The sequence below is a fragment of the Mustela nivalis genome, assembly GCF_964662115.1.
Source record: "Mustela nivalis genome assembly, chromosome: 8".
In the NCBI taxonomy this organism is placed as follows: domain Eukaryota; kingdom Metazoa; phylum Chordata; class Mammalia; order Carnivora; family Mustelidae; genus Mustela; species Mustela nivalis.
In genome coordinates, this window is record NC_139027.1 from 84389060 (window position 1) to 84411733 (window position 22674).

At 49.1% G+C, this 22674-nt stretch overlaps 1 protein-coding gene across 1 annotated transcript in view; it reads right to left on the reverse strand.

Annotated features, from left to right (window-relative positions):
- Positions 1-22674, reverse strand: part of TGFBRAP1 (transforming growth factor beta receptor associated protein 1) — a 74190-nt gene continuing 51516 nt past the window's right edge. Inside the window, exons 5-12 of the mRNA XM_082743794.1 lie at positions 17811-17893; positions 14364-14705; positions 12437-12494; positions 10470-10613; positions 8447-8590; positions 7725-7884; positions 5335-5768; positions 1-2618 (exon numbers count right to left, since the gene is read on the reverse strand). Coding sequence (XP_082599920.1) covers positions 2442-2618; positions 5335-5768; positions 7725-7884; positions 8447-8590; positions 10470-10613; positions 12437-12494; positions 14364-14705; positions 17811-17893 — 1542 coding nt within the window. The 3' untranslated portion in view covers positions 1-2441. The remainder of the gene's footprint in view (positions 2619-5334; positions 5769-7724; positions 7885-8446; positions 8591-10469; positions 10614-12436; positions 12495-14363; positions 14706-17810; positions 17894-22674) is intronic.

The window sequence follows — 22674 nt, forward strand, 5'->3', positions numbered from 1 at the left end:
AAGAATTAAAAGAATTTTAATAAAATCAACAAGTTTACATTTGTACATCTTGTGTATTTGGGACCTGACCAGGGGTGAAGGGTAAAGTTGCAAGGACAAAGGTTTCCAGAGGGGGAAAGCAAGCAAAAAGCAAGGGCTACCTTAGCTGTGTGACGGGCATCGGTTTGACGGCGCGACCCCATGGCCACCTGAGCTGCTCTGGACTCCTGACCTCAGGAAGCACATTTACCAAGCTCATGAGCATGAACTCTTCGGCTCTCAGGCCCATTGCACCATGCCCTCAGGGGCACTGCCACATCAACACCTGACAGGCAATGGCAGAGAAACAGTTCCTCATATTCAACAGTATTTATTGCCCATAGAATATTAATGCCAACTGGGTTCAGTTCATGCTGTTTTAACTAGAGTGGTTACATAGAACCTAATGAGGGGAGGAAAGGGTTGAGCAATGTTCTAATTGTTCTAGTCAACGCCACAGTCACAAAACAGCAGGCCTTTAGAAAGAACCATGTATTTATTTTAAAAATCTGATTTGTGAAAAGGGCCCGTGGGAGTCAGACAAAGAGGAGAGCAAGGTACGGTTCTGAACATAGGAGATGACTTGACTTTAATCCCTGTCATTCTAAAGGATGACAAACGTTTCAAAACACTGACCCATGTTCAGAGAGAGAGCGGAGACTAGTGTCCCCATTTTAGGAATGAGCAATCACAAGGCGCTCTCCAGATTGTACCCACTTTGTGTCCAGTGAAACAGTGCTTTCAGCGGTGTGATACGGTGCGTGCTAGGGACCTGCTCTCTGAGGCAGAAAACGCTACCTCACGAGTTGTCATGGTAGCGTGCGCAGTGACAAGACCATTCCGTAGTAGTCACCCACAGGGTCGATTCACGACTGGGCTTCTACTTCGCTCCCGTCGATATCGTATGTGGTTGAGTCACAAGGAGAACTTCTTCATCGTTGATTCTTTAGCTGGAGACGCAGCTAGGAAAGAATGCAGGCACGCTATTGCTTTCTTGTGCCACTTAGAATCGCTGAAGGAAGAAGACTGACCATGATTAGTACAGAACACTGTTTCGAGAACAGACCATGAATTCTTTGGCCCCCGCTGTCAGGCTCGGGGTGATGGCGAGGGGCTGTATCCCAGGGTCCTCCCCTTGTGACACACACAAACTAATGCTTGCTTTCCCGGCATTGTGGCAGGGGGTACAGTGTCTTGTGTGAGTTCCGGACAGAATCATTCATCCCAGTGAAGAAATTCGAAAGAGGGCAGTGAAGTAAGGACAACTTCGGCTTCTCCGCGATGTCTGGCAGAAACACAGTGAGTCCCCCAGTCTGTGGTGAACAAGGGGGACCCCTCCCGTGGGTTCAGGAAACCTCAGAGCAGGCGTGTAAAGTGCTGGGAGGTAAGGCAGCCTGACTGGACTTCCTCATCGGGGTGTGCAGAAGCGCCCGGCGGGAAAGATGACATCTCGGACACAGGCAAGAGCAGCTGCCACCCACTGCCTGCCCTGCTGAGGGTGTGAGGTTCAAATCGGCCTCTCGTGAAACTCCACGTGGCTTGTGCTCATAATGTTTCCCTTTTCATTTCCCGAGCGGTCAGTAGGAGGTACATTTTAATAGGAAAAAAAAAAGTCCCTAACGGATACAACAGATAAGTTTCCAAAGAAGAGAAAAACTGCAGAGATGACAGAACTTCAAATAACAATTTTTAGTCAAACATGGCCATCATGGAGTTTCAAAATCAGCAGGTAGCGTGACAGGACAGGAAAGTGCCGTAGGCCTCCTGTCTGCTGTCCTCTTTCAGGTGGTGGGGGCGGCAGCTTGTCACCTGGGCTTTAGCACTTTCCGATGAGTCCTCGACTTCCCCGAGAGGGGGTGTTTGGGTAAACAAGGCAGAATCCTTTAGGGGTTGAGAGCCGGATGGGAAGTAGGCAAGAACAAAGACTCCCCCAAGGTCAGCCGTTTCTAAGAGCAAAGGCAGAGCCCACGAGGTAATCCTGGAAACAGCCCCCAACCCCCCGCGCCCCCTAAGGCTGTGCTCCTCACCCTGCCCGGGGACAGCTACATCTCTGGGCCACCCTAAAGCAGACATTTCCAGTGCAAATGCATTTTTGAAGACTGAGGCGCAGGGGCGGGGACAGGGGCGTCCAGCTTGTCTGGACGGCATGGGGAAGGCTCATTTTTCTCTCAAAGTAGACATTTGTTTGGGATTACTGTGTCCTGGGACGGGCGAACCCTGATGTGTCTCTGTTTCAGGATCTCCCGCGAACATTCAGGGTGGAGTGGTCAGCAGCGAAAAGCCCCTGTTTCACATTGACTGCAGTCTCCCAGCGCCCAGATGTCACTCCCTGGCTGACACCAGTGCAGCGGCTTTCCGCTCTCTGCACCCAGCAGGCTCGGTAAAGAACTCAGGGTCCTCCTTGCGCCCTCCGGTGGGCCTCTTCAAGTCCGAGCACCAGGGCCGGGGGAGCTGGGGTTCGTGTGTCTGCTGGCGGCACAGTGGGTGTGGACGAGCCCACCGTTTGGGTATCTAACAAACACAGGCTCACAGAAGGGATTTTGGCACATCTGGCAGAGCTTTTTGTCCGAGAGCTGAACTGAGCTTCCTTTCAACTTCATCTGAAAAATAAATAAATAAATACAAGAGTTATACCACAGCAGACACGCATCACCCTACAGATCTCGAAATAGAACATTAGAGGTGAAAATAAACAAAAACGTCCCGAGTAACTGGAGAAGTAAAAATAATAGTAATAAAAAAATTTTTTTTAAGATTTTATTTATTTATTTGACAGAGACAGAGACAGTGAGAGAGGGAACACAAGCAGGCTTCCCGCTGAGCAGGGAGCCCAATGTGGGACTCAAATCCCAGGACCTTGGGATCATGACCTGAGCCGAAGGCAGAGGCTTAATGACTGAGCCACCCAGGCACCCCCTCCCTCCAATTTTTTTAAAAAAATGCTATGGAACTTTCTTGTTTCATGAAAAGTACTTGCTGCTTGCCTCACCCAGGCATTTCTATGCAGACCCTCTCTCAAACATTTCCTGAGCTCTGAGTTTGTACAAGGTCTGTCAGAAAGTGACGTCACGTCCGAGCTGGGTAAGCCCTTTAGATGATCTAGTTCCGGGGTCCTCTCATTTGCAAACAAGAAAAGCAAGGCACAAATAAGGGACTCCATCAAAGCCATATATGGTCGATTGGTGGCACTGCCCTGCCTGGTTCTGGGAAATATCCTTTCATTTGTTTAAAGGTCACTAACCAAACCAGGATGTACCTCCCCAGACCCTGACTGATAAAAAGGACTATAATTCTGCAAGAAGAAGCCTTTTTGCACAGTTCACTGGTGCCTGCGCAGGCAAGCTGGCCTACCGGCAGGATCAAACCCAACTTAGGGAAGTCACCCTGTACTCCTCAGTTTTCATCAATCCTTCAACAAACGTTTAACACCTTTGAGACGCTGGGCTTGGCTCTAGGGATACTGAGCTAGACAGCTGAATTCCCTGCCCCCAAAGAACCCAGAGTCTAACAATGAAGGGAGACGATGGTGGCTATGTACAGGAATGTACAGTGAGCAAAGGAGGGGATTTCCTGCTTGAAGGGGCAGGAAGGCTTCACAAAGGAAGAAATTCTAAGGCTGCATTGTGAGCAGGTGGTCAGCAGGCCCCAAAGGAAAGGTTAAGACTGTGTCAGAGGGAACTGCAGGTACCAAGGCCGTATGTGTGAAACAGTCACATCAAGGAGGTTCCATGTGTCCCGGGAAGCAGGGAAAGATGGAGAGGGTCAGGCCAAAGGAGGGGAGATGGGACGTTCCAGGCCTCAACTCCCCTTCTAGAGAGTCATGAAGGCTTCCATGTGAAAGGGCCACATCAGGTTCCCGCTCTGAAAAGATCCCTGGGCTGACTGCATGGAGTGTAGGCCTCACAAGAGAGAAGTCTCCAGAAGGGGATCTATACTGGGGTTCTGTTGTGGACTGAATGTTTATATCCCCCACCACCTCCCAAATTCCTATGTGGAAGCTCTGATTTTCAATGGGGTGGTATCTGGGGCCTCTGGGAGGTAACTGGGTAGGGCTCCCAGGATGGCACTGGGACCATTACAAGGAGAGGAATAGAAGTGGCCAGGATGTGGAGAAGAGGAATGCTTGTGAACTGTTGGTGGGAATGCAAACTCGTGTAGAAGAGGATGGAGGTTCCTCAAAAAAGCAACAGAACTACCTCGTGATTAGGCAATTCCACTTCTGGGTATTTATCTGAAGGAAACTGAAATGCTAACTCGAAACACTAACCCCCAAGTTCACTGTAGCATAAGTCACAATAGCTAAGACATAAAAAAGCTTAGGTGTTCCTCAATAGATAAAGAAAATGCAATATATTTATATGATGGAATACTATTCGCCATGAAAAGGAGGGAAAGCTCACCAGCTGTAACAACATGAATGGACCTAGAAGGTATCAGCAAAGTGAAATAAGTCATACAGAAGAAAACAAATACTGTATGATCTCACTAATAGATGGAATCGTATTAAAAAAAAAGCCCAACTCACAGAAACAGAATGGACTGGCAGTTGCCACAGGTGGGGGCAATGGGTGAAGTGGGTTGAGAGTGGGATGTGACGTAGACCATGGAATCTACAGTTAACATTACCGTATTGTATATTTAAAAGTTGCTAAGAGAACGGATCTCAAAAGTTCTCATCCTAAGAAAAAGACCTATAATTATGTGCGGTAAGAGGGGTTAACCAGACACAGTGTGATGATCACATCACCACACACGGAAATATCAAATCATTGTACTGTACACCTGGGACTAATATAAAAAAAAAGAAGAGGAAGAGAGACCAGCACTTGCCCTCTCTGTGCCATGTGAGGACACAATGAAAGATGGCTGTCCATGGCACTGGTTCCTGCAGCCCAGCCCACCAGCTGGGGACCTAGAATGTGGAGGTATGAGCTGGCCTGGGATCCACGTCTGGGCTCTTACTGTGCTATGTGACTTCCCTGGGCCTCAGGGTATGGGGAGAATGGCAGGAGACACTGCAGGAGACAGCTGAGATGATGACCTGACCCATGCTGCCCGGCGTAGGACGCTGCCTGGAACACCATCCAAGCGTCGCCGTCTAGCCGGGGAGAAGAACGGCACCTGCCAGTCCAGCTCCCGCCTCTGCTTCCACATACCTGGGCTTCTACGTGAGCAGAATCAAGTATTTGAGGTGCTGAAGGTGCAGAGAAGATGCACCCGGAACTAGCGTTTCAGAAATAGAACGTGCCCCCTCCCCCCCAGCCTCCCACCACTGGGGTCTAAAAGCCGGCATGGCTGGCCGGGCCCAGCTCTCACCTTATCGTACTTGTAGATCAGGTTTTCGGACTTGGCCAGGCCCAGAGCCACCTGAGTGGTCCTGCGGGCGTGCACGCTATTCCGGACAGCCCCAGTTAGGAATGGGCGCAGCAGCTGCACCGACCAGCTGCCTGGCAACAGCGGTAGGACCCGGGCGGCGTCGAAATCAGCCGCGTGGTGGTTCAGGAGGTCCGTGGCGGCCACGGCCAGCTCAGGCGCGGCAGGGCCGGGCTGGAGGTACATGGCCAGCAGCGTGTGGAAGAGCCGCTGCCGGTATGGCGGGTCCCTGCCCTCAGAGCGCCACAGGCAGTAGTCCTCGGCCGCTGCGAAGTCCCGCAGCTCGTGCACCAGGATGCGCAGGGCCTCCTCGTGCTCCTCCAGCTTCCCGTGCAGGATGGCGCTCTCCATGGGAAGCCCGGCACCCCGGGTTCTATCTGCGTGGCAGCAGCCTGTGGTTAGAGCCAGCCCCAGCTTGCCCCCCCACCGCCCGGTGCTCTCCACTCAAGAAAGGGCCAAGCATGCCCGGCGACCTAGGCAGTTCACACAAGGCTTGCTTGGACCTCCGCGCCACAGAGCTGGGTGTTTCCAAAGGGGAAACTCCCTACTCACAGGGAGAGCCTAATGGCAGAATACATATTTTTAATAATGCTTAGTGACTGAACAGAACAAATGACCTGTCATCCTGGTAGGCCCTGGCGAAACCTGAGTATCACAGCCACAGGCCTCCAATTAATCCGGCATCATTCCTATTTTCCTAGTACGGGATCTTTCAACTATGGCAAAAAGGCACTTTATTGATTTAAATTCAGACACTAACCCTTCCTGGCAAAAAAGTGCCATGAACCCCTTTATTCCAATTTAAACTATATTTCATGTGAAGGAGTGTGGGTTCCTATCGTTAAAAATCCCTATTGATGTGACTCTAAAGCTCTTCTTTTGTTTCTTCTGCAATCTGAGTTTTTAGGCTGTATGGAAAATGACACCAACCCATAATTTTTAAAAATAGGACTTATTTCACAGGGTCGTTGTGGAAAGCATCATAATGCATGCCAAGCGTACTGACCTGGGCCCGGCACATACAGCCACCAGTCCTCATTATTCAGATTCCATATTCATGAATTGGCTTGCTTGTCCAAATTCCCATGGAATCCCCAAACCAGCAGTCACAGGGCTTTCAGGATTATTTGCGGACACGCATAGGCTGGCACACAATTGGAGCCACCGGCCATGCACGGTCCCAGATGAGTCCCTGTGAGGCCATTGAGGCACTGCCTTCTTGTGGCAGCCCTCATTCTGCAAACAGTCCTCTCCAGGATTTACTCAGTGCCACAATTTTTGAGTTTTTGTGCTTTTTCTCTTGGTGACATTGCCATTTAAAATGGGCCCCAAGCACAGTGCTGAGGTGTGGCCTCATGCTTCCAAGCACAAGCGGGCTATGATGTGCCTTATGGAGAAAATGTGTGTGTCAGCCCGAGCTAGAGTTCTGCTAGTCTGAGTTTAATGTTAACCAATCAACAGTACCTATTAAATAAGGTGTCTTAAACAGAAGCACTCGTAAAACAAGTTAACGTACTGATGGGTGATGAAAATGTTGTGATCAGCGGTTTGCAGGAACCTGACCCTGTACTTCCCTGGGAGCAACCGTTCAGGATTCAGTAATTCAGTGTTCGTGGAGACTTTATAGAATGTAACTATGGCAAATGATGAGAATGGACTGTAGGTAATAGTCAAAAACTGTCAGTGCCATTAAAGTCAGAGAAATATATTATTAATCCCAGTAAAAACAAATCTGAAAATTCTATGATGTCAAATGTATCAAGAAACTAGCTAATTCTACTGGGTGTATGCACTGTGCTGCCTCGTGGCACTTTACACAACACAAAAACCACAGACTCTGCAACCCAAGGAAATGAAAATCAGGCTCCCGTCCAAGATACCTGCCTGCCTTCCTATGGCTCAGGGCTCGGTGACAGCCCTGAGCTGGGGACAGTGCCAGCTGGCACAGCCTGGTCCAAACACTGGTGCCATAAGAATGAACTGGGATTCAAGCGCGCCGAAGCCTAGTAAGGCAGTTTAAATGAAGGCACGCTCAACAGATAAGACCGCTCAACAGATAAGACCGCTCAACAGATAAGACCGCTCAACAGATAAGACCGACTTCCAAACTCCCTGCGCAGCTTTGTGTCATCAGCTAAAGAGCCCACGTCTGTTTGTAGAGGGCGAAGGCCTGAGAAGCTCCGCCCTACCCTGCAGGCAGGCTGACTTAGGGCCAAAAGAGGCTCAAGGACTCCCCCCAGTGGATTCATGGAGAGACACCGGAGCCTTCGTCAGCTCCTTCCCTCCTTGCTGGGGGACCGGGATGGAGGAGAGACGGGTGAACTGCCCCTCACCTATCAGCAGGTGCACTCGGTACAAATCAGACTTCTGGAGCAGATGCTGGAGCTTCAGCTGTGTGTCTGTGGCTTCTGCGGCCTCGCTGCCAGTGCCAGACCTCTGCTGCAGCACCTTGTCCAGGTAGAGGAGGGCCAGCTGCGTGTGGTACTCTTCCTTCTGTGGGAGACGGGATTCCAAGCCGACAGCATTTACAGGCGGGAACCTGGAGCTCCCCGAGCCCACGGGAGCTCCCAGACCAGGACCGTGGAGCCGGCGGGGCAAGCCAGGGCAGGGTCTCAGGGGCAGTGAAGAGAACACGCTCACCGGATGGAAAACATCTAGAAATTGCCATCCACAGAAGGCAGACTTCACATCCATGAGAAAAAACATAAAAAGGTTGTTTCTCATTTGCAAAGTGAGGGCCCCAGGATTTAGGTATTTTCCAAAAACATGCAGCTTCTCTCATTTCCCTTAAGGATAATTTTAAAAGGAGGGTAAAGAAAAGGCCACATGTTCCTGTAATCTTCGGAAACCTCCAGTGCCCTAGCCCATCCACCAGGACAGGCTGAGCACTCAGGGTGCAAGGCACTGAAAATACATTAGAACATTTAAAAAAGCTCCATTTAAAATACTACATTAGAAGCATCTGCCAAAAGGCTTCCTAGTTCCATTCTGTTTCTGAAAGCACAACTGTGGCATGGCAGCCCCCCCCCATGTTCGTCCAGGTCCATGGGCTCACCTGCAGCCTCCTGTCTATGACCAGATGTTCCAGGTATCTGGCAAGGGCTGTAGGGTACTTCTTAAGGCAAGTGAGTACTCTGTCCGGATTGAAACTGTTCTGCTGCTCATCCAAAGGTCTCTTGGTGAAAACCTGAACTCCAACCTGGAAGAGGAGCAGCAATTAGCTAGTACATTTTTCGAGGGCACTGCCCATTTATGTTTGGGTAAAATTGTTGTCAGAAACATGGGGATACACAGGGGTGCCTGGATGGCTCAGCCGGTTAGGCACCCAGCTCTTGAATTAGGCTCAGGTCGTGACCTCAGGGTCGTGAGATCGAGCCCTGCATTGGGCTCCATGCTCAGTGGGGAGTCTGCTTGTGATTCTCTCCCTCTGCTTCTTTCCACTTCTAAAATAAAGCTAAAAAACAAAAACAGAAACTTGGGGATACAGACAAAACAGGCATGGTGGGACACTGACAAAGACCAGAGCATGACACAAAGATAGGAAAGGTGACCTAAACTCTGAAACCTTCTCCTTTATTCTCAAAGGGTCAGAAATAAAAGAAAGAAACGTTTGTTGGTAGCAGGTTTTGACAACCCAGGAAGCTGCATCCTTTGCATGATGAAGATCGTCCGAGAACAAGGAGGGTCACTTGCTGAGCAGTGAGTGACAGGATGCGTACAGTCCTGAACGTCCTGTAAACCCAGTGCTCTGCACACACCCCCACGATGTGGCTCATCTGTGCACACCCACCGGGGCAAGTTTCTGGACAGCCTTCCCGCGCCTGTTGAGTGGAGCTCGCCGTGGCAGACCCGTCTTCTAAGGAAACGTGAATGGGTCAAGTAGGGGAGGAAACACACGCCATCCCTCCCCGGGCAGTCACGGACACATGCTCACTGTAGCTCACGCAGACCTGCACCCCATGGGTCACACCACACAGCTACCCTGATTGTGAATTTTGAGTTTTGGAAGCCCGGATCAGTACTGAACCAACTGTGCGACCTAGGGAAGTTTCCAGAGCTCAGCTTCGGTTTCCTCGCCTGTAGTCTCTACCCCGTGACCCTGCTGGGATATTTAACAGAGATGACGTACGTTGAGTGCCTGGCGTATCATCAGGCTGATACCATCTATCAGAATAGACAGAATTCTGGGAATGATTCGCTGATGCCATCTATCAGCACTGGGAAGAGCCCAGCGCTTTTGACAGCTTTGGGTGTGCACACAGGCAAAGTACGATGGAGTAAGAAGTACATGAGCCCACGGGCTCAGACCTCCAGGTCAGACAGCACCATGGAGGACATACGCCAGTAGAGATTTCAGAACAGCAGATGTGACAGAGAAAACTCTGTTTATGATGAAGGTCCTACGTCACAAAGCTAAGTCTGTCTCTCCAAGGGGAGCTGAGGAAATGTTCCTGTTTTCAACAGTGAGAACCAAAATGCCACAACTATCTGTCTTCCCATCATCTTGGGGCTTCACTGAGGAGTCCTGAGAATGTTGTGCCTCCTCCCTCCCCCACAGCAGCCCCAGCTGCTTCCTCGGCGTGTTTCCTCCCTGCTATCCCTTCTCAGCCTCCTGGACAGCAAGGACACTCAGGGCTCCCTCCTTCCTCCAGACCCTCAACTTCCACACCAGGGGCTGTGGCACAGAGAGAGGACAAGGGTGGGCCTGCAGTGGCCTGGTCCCCACACCCTGCAAGGCGACGGTGCATTAGTGTCACACTTGGTCAGGCGTGGGGAGTCACATAGACACACACATTTTTCAGAAGACGCTAAGAATGTGACCTGGCTATGCTTTCTCCCTTTCTATAAAAACATGGCCTGCCCCAGACAAAGAAGCAGACCAGTGCATCTCAGAAGGACGGAGATGCAGAACTTTCCAAAGAGCCGGGACTCCGGTGGAGCAAGGAGAGGTATTAGAAGGGAGCAAACTACAGATAGGGTGAGGCTTGTAGCCTGGCGGCTTGTTTCTCACTGAAAATCAAGTCTTCTAGTTTTGCTAACAGCCACCCCCCATAAAAGAGCATTTATGACGCACAAACCTCTTCGCTTTTCTGCAGGACCCAATCGGCATACTTCCACACGAGTTCCTGGTCTAAGCTATAGGTAAGGAAGTCGACGACATATTCGTACAGGTCCGAGCGAGTGGAGTCATGAATGTCCCCATTCACAATGTTCACCCAGAGCTGGAGAGGAGGAAAGAAGAAGAAATGGATACCCTTTAGAGTTAGCTAAGGAGGGGCATATGTTTACTTATTTGGCCTTCTGATACTTGAAAGTGGTAGGACAAATTCTGAATGCCTAAGTCAATTTTAAGGTTTTCGGAGAAATAAAGCCATATATGTAGTAGATGTGGTCCAGGAAATCAAGGAGATAAAGCCGCGGATTCTCTGTCTTTCCTTTCTAATGATAGCGCAGTAATACAAATAGGAAACACATCATAAGGGAAGAGGTAGATGTGTTACAAATGTTTCTTCATGAAATAAACGATCACTGACAGCATCTCCACACAGAACAAGAAATTCACCTGCCTCCATCCACAGGGCTGTTTCTACCTCCCCCATCACAGGAATCCTTGACTTTGAAGTCTCTTGTGAACTGTGATAGTCAGACACCATGTCTTAAAAAATACTGGCCATTCTGTCCTCTAGTGTTCTGTCTGGTGCATGGGGGCTCATGAGAGCTGCCAACAACAGTCCCTTGCTATTTCATCCAGAAACTTCCCTGTTGTGTAAACCAAACCTTCCTTTCAGAAACCCAGAATGGGGCCACATCACAGGGGGGCGGGGAGGCGGAGGCTGCCCCACATCCCATACCACATCTCCTGTACCCAATCTGCTTGTCCACCACGCTGCACTTTAGGACCATGCTACTCTCGAGAAGCCCAAAAAACAGGGCTGGCAATGTCGTCTCTGTGATCCTGGTATCAGCATGGGAACCTTTCCTATGGTACCAGTTTCCTTAACACTAACATCCTCACACCAAATAAACTAATCACACATGGAAAGTGTTATTATTTTTTACAGCAGAATTCTGCCACATATACAGATTTCTTTTGTATTACTTTGATTTTGCCAATCCCTCCTCTCTCTATGGCTCTGCTGATGTCACTATTATATTTATATCAGGCCGTAATTCCTACAGCTGCATGTTTTAGAGTATAAAAATATTGCCCTTGATGTCCAAATCTACTGAAGTCATTGGGGTCCATGTTGATGGAAACCAGTTTTTTTTTTTTTTTTTTAAACCTCATCTGCAATCATGTTACCATGACAGTGACAGCCCAAGGCTGACTTTAGCTTGGAGACAGTGGCTAATGTTCTCGGCCACTCACAGAAGAAAACAAAAAGGCCCCTGAGGAAACTATAGCACAGACTCCAGTGGAGAACAAGTGACAGAAGGAGAGGATGTCTTCTGACCAGTCACAAGCTGCCTCACAAGAGAGGCAAGACAAGACAGGAGACGAGATAAGTGTGGCATTTTATCTCAGGCACAGTATCTCTGCCAGGGCCACCTGGAATAGCGGTTCAAATATCTGTGCTACCGCTGAGCAGGGCTAGGACCCCGGGTAAGGGACCGACCTCGACTGGCTTCAGTTCTGTCACAGGTGACATAGGGAGAATGATGTACCCTGCCCACTGGCAATAGTTACTGTCATCAACTGTGGAAGTTCCAAGCAAACGGCTGTCCCCAGGCTTAATTTCCCAGTAAGGCGGTGATGTCACAGGCCTGAGGGCTCAGCAATCAGTTCGTTTTATTTCTTAAATTTTCAAAAACTCAGTCCTGATAACGTCTTTGAAAGAATTGTAAAGACAAAGAAAAGAAAACCGTTGGCTGACATTTCTCAAGGAATTCACTTTCTAAAACAGTATATTAATTTCCTTCTGTAGAAAACGTTATAGGTCAGACAAAAGCAGTCTCTATCAACTTGGGAAATTTTTTCCCCAAGTAATACCGAGTTAAAGGATAGTGATGTTTAAAAATCAGGCTGAAATGCTTTTGAACTCACCTGAACAGCAGCAGCATCTTGGTTATTATAATGATAGAGTAGTCCAAGTGCAAAATACCTGAAAGAAAACAAGGAAGTGAGTATGCTCTCTCCCAACCATGGCTGGCACCCACCCAGTGACAGACCCCTGGTCCCTTTGGTCCCCTATACTTGGTTCAACTCAGAGTTCAACAACAAATTTTCAATGACAAAGAGATCCTCATTTCTGTTTATTTACTTCTGGTATTAAAACATATGCCCTACTGGGGGGCCTGGGTGGCCCAGTTGGTTAAGTGTCTGCCTTCAGCTCAGGTCATGGTCTCAGGGCCCTGGGATTGAGCCCTGCATCGGGCTCTGTGCTCAGCAGGGAGTCCACGTCTCCCTCTGCCTGCTGCTTCCCCTGCTAGTGTTCACTCTCTCACTTCCTCTCTCTCTCAAATAAATAAAATCTTAAAAAAATAAATCAATCAAATGTATGCCCTATCAACTTCCAAAACGGATCTTCCTCAAGTCTAGGACAAGCTAAAAAATAAAATCATAATTATACTACAGAAAATTCTAGGACAAGCTAAAAAATAAAATCATAATTATACTACAGAAAATTCTATTTGGATTTGCTTTATAATTTCCTTAAATATTGATATAATTTTGTATCTCTTCAGGTGATTACTGTTATCCCAACATGAAGTATTCAAAGAATACTCAGAAGGTGTGTCATCTGAGCTATTACTGAAAGACGGGGTCAGCAATCTGAACACGAACAAGAGCAACACAGGCCCGCAGTACCCAGCCAGCGCAGAGATCAGGTCAGGGGGAGTCCAGGGAGGGTACCCAGGGTTCTAGGCCCTGAGTTTCAATTCAGGTTCCGTTACTTTGGGACTGTATGGTCTTGAGCAAGTGGAATGCCTACCGGCCCTCCGTCTTCTCACTTGTGTGTGGAAAACGTTGGTGATAATATGGCATGGCTGTTCACAGCCTGCCCAGGTTCACATGGTGCCCTGCTCCCCATCCTCCCCATCCCCAGCTGGTGACGGGAACAAGCGGACCTGGGGGACATGTTGGGTCGCCCTCCGAGAGCGAACTCTCAAGGTATCGAACTCTTTGCTGGAGTCTGCCTCTTCTCCTCAGCCTTTCGGGAGGTTAAGCCGACTCTCTGGACCCCACCACACCCCATCACTACCACGAGGCATCAGTGTATTTTCTGGTTCCTGAACAAAGCAACTCCCTTCCACAGTCTATCTGGGAAACTGAGGGAAAGTGTGGGAAGAGCCAGTACCCACGCAGAGGCAGGATCTGGGTCTGTGACACCCGTGGTTCCTGTGGGCCTTCGTCAGTCCTTCTATCATTCCAAATACGTAACAAAAATGACAGAGGAAGAATCTTACTCCTTAAAGGAGTCTAGGGGTCATCCAACACTTTTAAAGAACTCCCTCACCCCCCCGCTGAACCCTGTACCTGCCCAGAACAAAGCAGTAATGGCTCCTACCCAGTCAGGGACTGTGGGTGACTGCCCTTGTGCACGTGGCAAGGATACAGCTGTCTACCAACTCATGCTCATGATGAAGGCAGAGTTTTAAGCCATATGTGTTTATCAACAAGATCAAGAAGTCTCCCTTTTAACCTTTTTACCCAGCTGTCTATCTATCTGTGTAATCTGGCCGTGAATGACTAAAGCGTGCTGCAAATTTTACCAACATCCACGGGTGAGCCCTACGTGGAGCAGTACAGATGGGGATGCTAAGAATCACTTCATGCACTGACTGGGCCTATCAAGGGCTGTGAGAGTGTATGCTTTCCGAGACCTTCCAGGAGTCTGCAGACTCTGCCAAGGTGGGTGTCCAAGCTGGGGGGTGCCCAGCTGTCACGGGAAGAGTCTTGCGGGGCCTGAGGCACAGCAGCTGCAGCACCTTCAAGGGGCCCTGGCTGCACATGGGAAGGGAACACTCACTTGTTGTGCTTCTCCAGCCAGGCAGCGCTGTCGGTGAGGAGACAGGAGTTCTCGGTGACCAGGAGGTCCAGCAGGCTGTCGTGGTCAGCCTCCGCGTACAGCTTGAGCAGGGCCGTGTCGATGTCCTCTTTGTAGCCATTGGCGACCTCTGTGCTGCGGACTTCGTTCAGGTAGCTCATGAGGAAGCGCTTACACTTGGCCATCTTCTCCTGGTCCCCCTGGGTCAGCTGGTGCAGGTCTGCGTACTCGTGGAGAGGAGGGTGGGACCGTGTGAATGAGGAGGAGGTGGGCAACAGGAAGGGGTAGAGAGAGATCAGCTCCCGGACGTCAAGCTGGCCGCTTCTGCAATTACAGTGTCAAACTAAATGAAGCAAAAAGAGAGAAAGAGTACACATAGGCGCACAAAACAACACGGGGGGTGGACACGTCCACACCCGCTCGCGGGGAGCTGGATGTGTAGGCGGCGTGGCAGAGCACGGCGCACTGTGCGCCCCCACGCAATTCCAATGAAGCACAGAGGGGGCCATGCAGGAAGACACATGCACCGCCGGTGCTGACATGAGTATCGAGACCCCTGAGAGGGTCCTAACACCAAGGGAGCAGCAGACTCCCTGGAAACTAAGGCCAAGAAAGGAACGCAGAGGGAACACAGCACTGTCTGGTCAACGGTGAAGGACCATCCTTCTGAAGCCAACGCTTGTCCTGGCACCAAACTATAAACAGGTTTGCTCACTGGTTCATAAACAAGGGACTTTGCCAGAAGGTGACTTACAGTTTCCTCATCAAAGATCCTATGATGGGAGCCGTGGGAGGATTCATGAGGCTGTTTCTGTGGTGACTCTCAATGTCCTCTTAGAGCATAAAGTTAGGCCACAACTTGGAGCATAAGGTTAGACCACAACTCCAGTGGTATCCTAACTGTGCAAGGCCATGGAGCCCGTCTGGTGACATCCCACCTCTGCTTTCCTGCTGGCCCTGTCCCCCGCTGTGCCCCCGGCCTGCTTGTGCTGTCCACTGTGATAGCAGCGGCAGCATAAAGGAGCTGCAGACCTCAATGCTGGCCCCGGAGCAGCCCCACCAGGGGTCCCTCTTGCGGAAGTAGACGCAGGGTTCCCAGACATGAATGGGAACCCTAGGTTGGGCTTGGGGTCTTCACTCCCGGCAATGTTCACAACATCCACCTTCCTTCAAGTTTGGACAGTCTCTCCTCCTCCCCAACTTCCATCCTCTGGTTCTCCTTCTTTCCACTCCTGCCCTCTAGTCACTTTCCATGGTGCTGGGCCACTTGAGGATAAACCCCAGATCTCTGAGCACAGCATTCTGGGGCCTTCCCAGCTGCTCCCAATGCCCTCACAGCGTCGGTTTCCACCATCCCTCCCACACTCTGACGCTTCAGCTCCACCCATCACCTCTCCGGTTTACACACTTCACGCCTGGCCTCTGCTGCCTTGTTCCTTCTGCCTAAAGCAAAAGCCCTCATGGCAGCAGTTGTGCTCCCTGGGGGACACCGAGCCATGTCTGAGGATACTTCCGATCACCACTGGCAGGTCTATTGGCACTGAGTGAATAGAGGCCCAGGGTTCCTCCGATGCATGAGAGAGCACCTCTAACAAATTATCTAGCCCAAGGGGTCCAGACTGTAAGATTCCCAATTTGGGAAGCTTCTCATCATTTAGGATGCAGCCAAATCCCAATCAGAGCCTGTGCTCTGCACCAGCCCTCAGCATGCCCCACCCCCACTGCAGAGCGGCACCCACGCTGCTGCCCGGCGGGCCCACGGCTGCTGTCCATACTTGCACGGGTACGCCAGGAAAGCAGGTGGCAGTCTCACCCCGCACTCTGGCTCTGATTCTTGGGCCAGGTCTGCTTCCCGGGAGGAGTGCTGACCTGACTGCACACGAGGATGGGCTGTATCACGTCTCAGGGGACACAGAGCAGAGGGGCCCACAACACGAGTCCCACAGAGGTTCTCTCTTGGGTGCCAACCACAACGTGTTGGCGCTTGTGGCTTCTCCACCAAACTGAGATGGAATACAAGGACAAGTCCCACATCAATGAGGAAAAAAAAATCCCACGTTACTAGCAACGTCTGCTGTGGGCACAGGAAGGGAGCACTTGCCTTGGGCCTGCCTGCTTTGAGGACCAATTCTCTCGGTCACATTTTGACAATGGAGCAGCCGTCAGTTTATGCTATGAAGGGATTGAAGCGTGAAAGACAGGGGAGCCTTGTATTAATGACTGACAGAACCTACAGCTATTCTGTTAGAAAAATCTGTGAACTGTTCTAGGAACAGATTATGACCACTCGCCCACTATTCCAGATTAACCCATGAGAAGATGGACCCAAATGAGAAGGTTTTTGACGCTGCAGGGACAGAACAGGCAGGACAGAAGAGAGCGAGGTCCACAGGGACGAAGAACCTACATGAGTCCCCCAGTTACTGCTCCTGCCAAGAACAGATGAGAACACCACACAGAATATGACCTAAGTATAAGTTAGAGGGGGCATGGCTATTCACTTAGTGACTCCTTCTTGACTCAGAACCCTGTTCCCTCATCCCCCAGTGTGACAGAGCAGGAGGCCAGAGAGGTGGTGAGTCCAAGAGCCTGTGGAACAGGTGGCGGACAGCATGCTCCTGAGCCGTGCTCTGCTCCGGCCACTCCCCAGATGTGAAGGATCTGTTCGACGCTTTAGACACCCTTTATCCTTGAGATGGCTCTAAAACGTGCAGGATCTAGTCTAGTGAGATGGCCTGAAAACTCAGGTCCTAACTTGTCCTTACAAACGTTTCCTTGTGAAGTCTTAGAAGGAGCACAGTTTTTACCAGTCTTCCCAGGGGCACCTGCTCTATTCCTAAACTTCCGATTTTCCGTTAAATCTCTGAAGAGAAGGGGGGCACCTGGGTGGCTCAGTGGGTTAAGCCACTGCCTTCGGCTCAGGTCATGATCTCAGGGTCCTGGGATCGAGTCCCGCATCGGGCTCTCTGCTCAGCAGGGAGTCTGCTTCCCTCTCTCTCTCTGCCTGCCTCTCAGTCTACTTGTGATTTCTCTCTGTCAAATAAATAAATAAAATCTTTAAGAAAAAAAAAATCTCTGAAAAGAAGGAAAAGTGAGCAAGAGCAGCATTTTTCTAGGAATGCCCTGCATTACTGAGTTCACTCTAGGACTCCCTTCTTCCCTCTCCACAGGACCGTTATGGGTGCCCCCTCCTCCTCAGCCTCTACCCTCTTCGAGACACAGGGCAGGTAAACTGAGGCTAGGGAATAGGGAAGAGAAATGAGCTGTTTCTTTCAACTGTTGGTGGGTGCTGTTGTCAACAAGCTTCCCCAATTCCCCCTGAAGCACAATCTAACCAAGGCAACAATTCCCCTCACGGTATCACGGTAGAGATGGTCTTGACCACAGAGGGACACATGGGAAGGCTTGCTATCAACACCTCAAATTTACCTGAAGAGCTCTTTAGCTTCCAGGAACTGAAGTTGTGCAAACTGTATAAACCCGGCCTGCTGCAGAATCCTTCTGTACATTACCTGCAAGGAAAGATAGGTTGAATTCATCTCTGATAGACCCCGCAAAACCTCACAAAACCAGCATTGCGTTCTCTCTGGTCAGAACGCAAACCCAATGTTCAGGATTACACAGAAATCAGAAGTTATAAGGTAAAGGAAAAACATGGCATATATGAGATTATTTCCAATACAAATATATTTCTGTGCATGTCTGTGTCAATGAACAAACTCTGCATTCCTGAAATGAAGTTCTTCTCTATTTGACTATTCTTCCCTCTCCAAGGATCTTCCCCCATAAATCTCATCCTCTTCCCCAATGTGTCCTTTTATCTTCTGTCCTCCTCCTCCTTAACTCATAGGGCTAGGGGGACAGCTTCTACTTCTGGTGGCTCAGACAGAGAGCAACAGCCCAGTGTCTCTAGAGGCCCAGAAGCTGCTCCCCATGCTTCCACTCCTCTGGAACTGACACTTCACTTCTGAGTATCCCTCAGAGCACAAGGCCAATGCCATTTAGTCAGCAGACAGATAAACCCACATGCTTTCCTAGTCCCTCTCCTGGAGGTGCCTGGCCCACGGTCACACTCCCCAGGCAGAATTCCTGCCATCAAGCTGCCAGTGATCTCGGTTTCAACCAGAATTGCCCAGATTTCCTTGACCATGGAGCTTTCTTATGACATCCAGCAAGAGCAAAGGGCACTCTAGAGAGCTCTCCTGTAATGTCTTAACCCCGCCCCCTCCTGTCGCTGTCCAGCTTGGTCAGTGCTGGAGCTGCAAGCATCCTTTGCTTCAAGGAGCTCTTGGACATGCCTCTTCGCTCTGTTCATACTGGTGCCATCCCACAGTCAGGTGGTCACCTCCTCACGATCAAAGACTCCAATCATATTCCAAACCCTGGGAATTCAATTCCTCCACCCTCCAACCACTGTGCTGTCCTGTGAGCCATGAAGTCCTTGGCGGTATGACACGTATATTATTCCTCTTCGTAGCCCCACACCCCAGCATGACACCTGCCACTCAGGAAGGCCTTCTGGATCTGAAGAGCTATCTCCTCGGTATTTGGGAACTCAGATGGAGGGATAGTTAAGATCTTAGCCACAGTTCGTGAAGTTGTAAGTGGCTGAGCTGGGATTTAAAAAGCAGACATTTCGGATTCTAAAGCCCAATTTTTTTCACCCACTGAGTCACCCAGGTATACAGCAGGCAGTTAACACTGCTACCCACTGAAGAAGAGAGGGAAGTGGAGACAGTTGGCACCTAGAGACCATTAGTTCCGTTCCCTTACATCAGCTTTAAAAGGGGCTTTCGCTGTAGTTTTAAAAAGTTCTCAATAGTGTAGCATTTCCTCCCTCTCCCCACAGACATTCCCTGAGAGAAGTCAGAAAAGGCAGGTTGCTTTTTCATCTCCTTACCACTTGCCTTTACCTTTCTTCCCTGACAGCAACCATGTGTGGCCTAAAAACTGGCCTATTTAATCCCCCCAACAATAAGCAGACAGGAGTGGGTTCTGTTGTACGGGAATGACCGCTGCATTTCTGGAAGCAGATGCGATGAAGACCATCCACCTAGCAGAAAGGATAAGAAGGAGCCGTCATCTGCAGTAGAAGAATTCTTGATCTCCGGCCTGCTGATGAGAAATCAGCCGAATCATGATTTACTCCACGTGGTTGCAGGACTCAAATGCCATCTACTCTTTCCCTTCCTAAAGGGAAATAAAAACCACTTCTGCAAACGCCCCATCTCCAAGAATATGGAGTTATTTCTGTATTCGAGTCCGCGAATGCTAGAAGCAGACTTAGAAGAAGCATGCAAAGAGATCCCGTCATCCTGAATAGAAGCACCTAGACGTGGAACCACAGAGGCTACACAACACACCACTGACTCAGACCCGAAAGCACCTGATCAGAAACTTCAGCAAGCACAGCTGATTCCTGGTGCTCTGAAAGTGACTGTCTCCTTGCCAGACCATCCCATCTGACTGACAGCTTCTCTGGCCCTCCACACAGGTGAGGCAGGGTTACAGACCTGGAGTCAGGGCGGCCAGCAGAAGGACAAGAAAGATGGCCATGTGAGGAGAGAGAACAAGAAAGTCTGTTTATCTCCCCAGTGACAAAGCTAGCACAATGGAGTCTTCAGCTGTCCTTTCAACTTTCTGATTTGTCCCTTGGCATAAGGCAGCTATCAGAAGTCCCAGGCCAAGGGCGTAAATTAGCCCAACAGAGCTCTTATAAGTACCACTTGGTATCTGCTCTGCACAGAGACACAGGGCCCCCACCAGCCAGGTGGAAGAGGTCACGTGTACTCTGGGAGCAAGGTCAAAGTGAAGTCAAATTCTGTTTCTACTATTCTGTTTCTGAATTGAGATTTCTGTCATGCTTTGGGTAACCAGAAATTTTGTGAAGCAGAAGATTCTATTCTATTCTATTTACAGAGAGGCTTCTTTTTAAAGGGCAGAAAGCCCACTTCTAGGGTCAGGCCTGGATCCCCCTCCCCCGTCAAGGGCACTGCTTTTGGCTTTGCCAGTGGGCCCATCTCCAGGAGGGCAGGGCGAACGGGCACACCCGCTTCCTACCAAGGATGACTGCAGGTCTAGTGCAGAGAAACCACCGGGTGTGGTCATTACATGCCGGATACAAACCATTATAGATCCAGAGTACAGCCTACTCTTGACATGAGACTACACATAAGATTCAGGTTATAAGGCCCTGTAAGATCAAGAAGACTTGGGCTATCTGGTACATACATATCATTCCCGTAAAATGAGTACAACCCAACTCTAAACAAAAATTGGTAAGAATGTTGGACTTTTAACTGTATTCAGACCTTCTCTTGTAATACATACTGCAGCAGTGGGTTTTAGGCTTTTAAAAAACTTATTTCAAAACTCTGCTCACTTAGTTACTGACTAAATAGAAAGACCCAAAAATACACAGGGTGAAACAGTTGTCCCACCTAAGTGGCCATGACATTCTCTCCTTGTTCAAAAGGCAATCCATCCTCATTAAGATTGGACACAAATATATATGTGTATGCACATGAGTGTGTGTTTATTGTAAATACTGGTGAATACAAAAGATACATAAAGAGTATTTACATGTCACACATACACACACACCTACATATGTAATACAAATCCATAATGTATAAAATAATGTATTTTACATATACCCATTCTTGGGAACTCACAGAAAGATAGTAATAAAAATACATGCTATATGGCCTCTTAGGGATCACAATAGATATTAGTGTATTAAAAGCTCTGAGAAATCCTCTAGTTAAGAAACCTAGTTAACGCAACTGTGTAAAACAGAACCTTTCTGTTCTGCACCCACCCCCATCCCAGAGCCAGGGTCCGGTGACATGCAGACTAGAAACCCTGCTCCGGAATCAGTTGTGTGACAGATATGCATGCAAAGCAGGAAAAGTGGTCAGTTCCACAGACAGGGACAGTGAGGGCCAGCAGGTGCAGGGGCCGGAGAAGAGGCCCGAGGAACTCAACATGCATAAGGAACCCTACCCAAAGCACAGGTCCTGATTCTTGCAAAGGATACACTAAGAAGAAAAATGACATTCTAAGTACAAAAGCCCCTTGCTCTTCGATTTTTTTTTCTTCACACACGTGCATGTATTCTTTTTCTCCTGTATTTTTTAAGATTTATAATGGAAGCGATGCATTCATAAAGCTCAAATTTCCAAACATTCAAAGGGATTTAATGAAGAGTCTCCCTCCAACAGCAGTCGCAGCCAGTGGCGCTCCAGAGGTAATCGATGCTATGAATTTCTGTGCAGCTGCAGAAATACGTGATGTATTTTAAGTTAACTCTGTCCCCCATTATAGTAGCACTCTCTACATTTTTAATTCATTGTCTTTCAGAGAACCGTCCGCCTCAACACATAAAGTCCTTGGTTCTTGTTCCTGGCTGCACGGTATCCTGACAGCCTGCTAGACTACAGCACATTTATTTTTGTTTTTTAATTTTTCATTTTTTAATAAGCATATATTTTTATCCCCATGGGTACAGGTCTGTGAATTGCCAGGTTTACACACTTCATAGCACTCACCATAGCACATACCCTCCCCAATGCCCATAACCCACCCCCCTCTCCCGACCCTCCTCCCCCCAGCAACCCTCAGTTTGTTTTGTGAGATTAAGAGTCACTTATGGTTTGTCTCCCTCCCAATCCCATCTTGTTTCATTTATTCTTCTCCTACCTCCTTAACCCCCCCATGTTGCATCTCCACTTCCTCATATCAGGGAGATCATATGATAGTTGTCTTTCTCTGATTGACTTATTTCACTAAGCACGATACCCTCTAGTTCCATCCACGTCGTCACAAATGGCAAGATTTCATTTCTTTTGATGGCTGCATAGTATTCCATTGTGTATATATACCACATCTTCTTGATCCATTCATCTGTTGATGGACATCTAGGTTCTTTCCATAGTTTGGCTATTGTAGACATTGCTGCTATAAACATTCGGGTGCATGTGCCCCTTCGGATCACTATGTTTGTATCTTTAGGATAAATACCCAGTAGTGCAATTGCTGGGTCATAGGGTAGTTCTCTTTTCAACTTTTTGAGGAACCTCCATGCTGTTCTTCAGAGTGGTTGCACCAGCTTGCATTCCCACCAACAGTGTAGGAGGGTTCCCCTTTCTCCGCATCCTCACCAGCATCTGTCATTTCCTGACTTGTTAATTTTAGCCATTCTGACTGGTGTGAGGTGATATCTCATTGTGGTTTTGATTTGTATTTCCCTGATGCTGAGTGATGTGGAGCACTTTTTCATATGTCTGTTGGC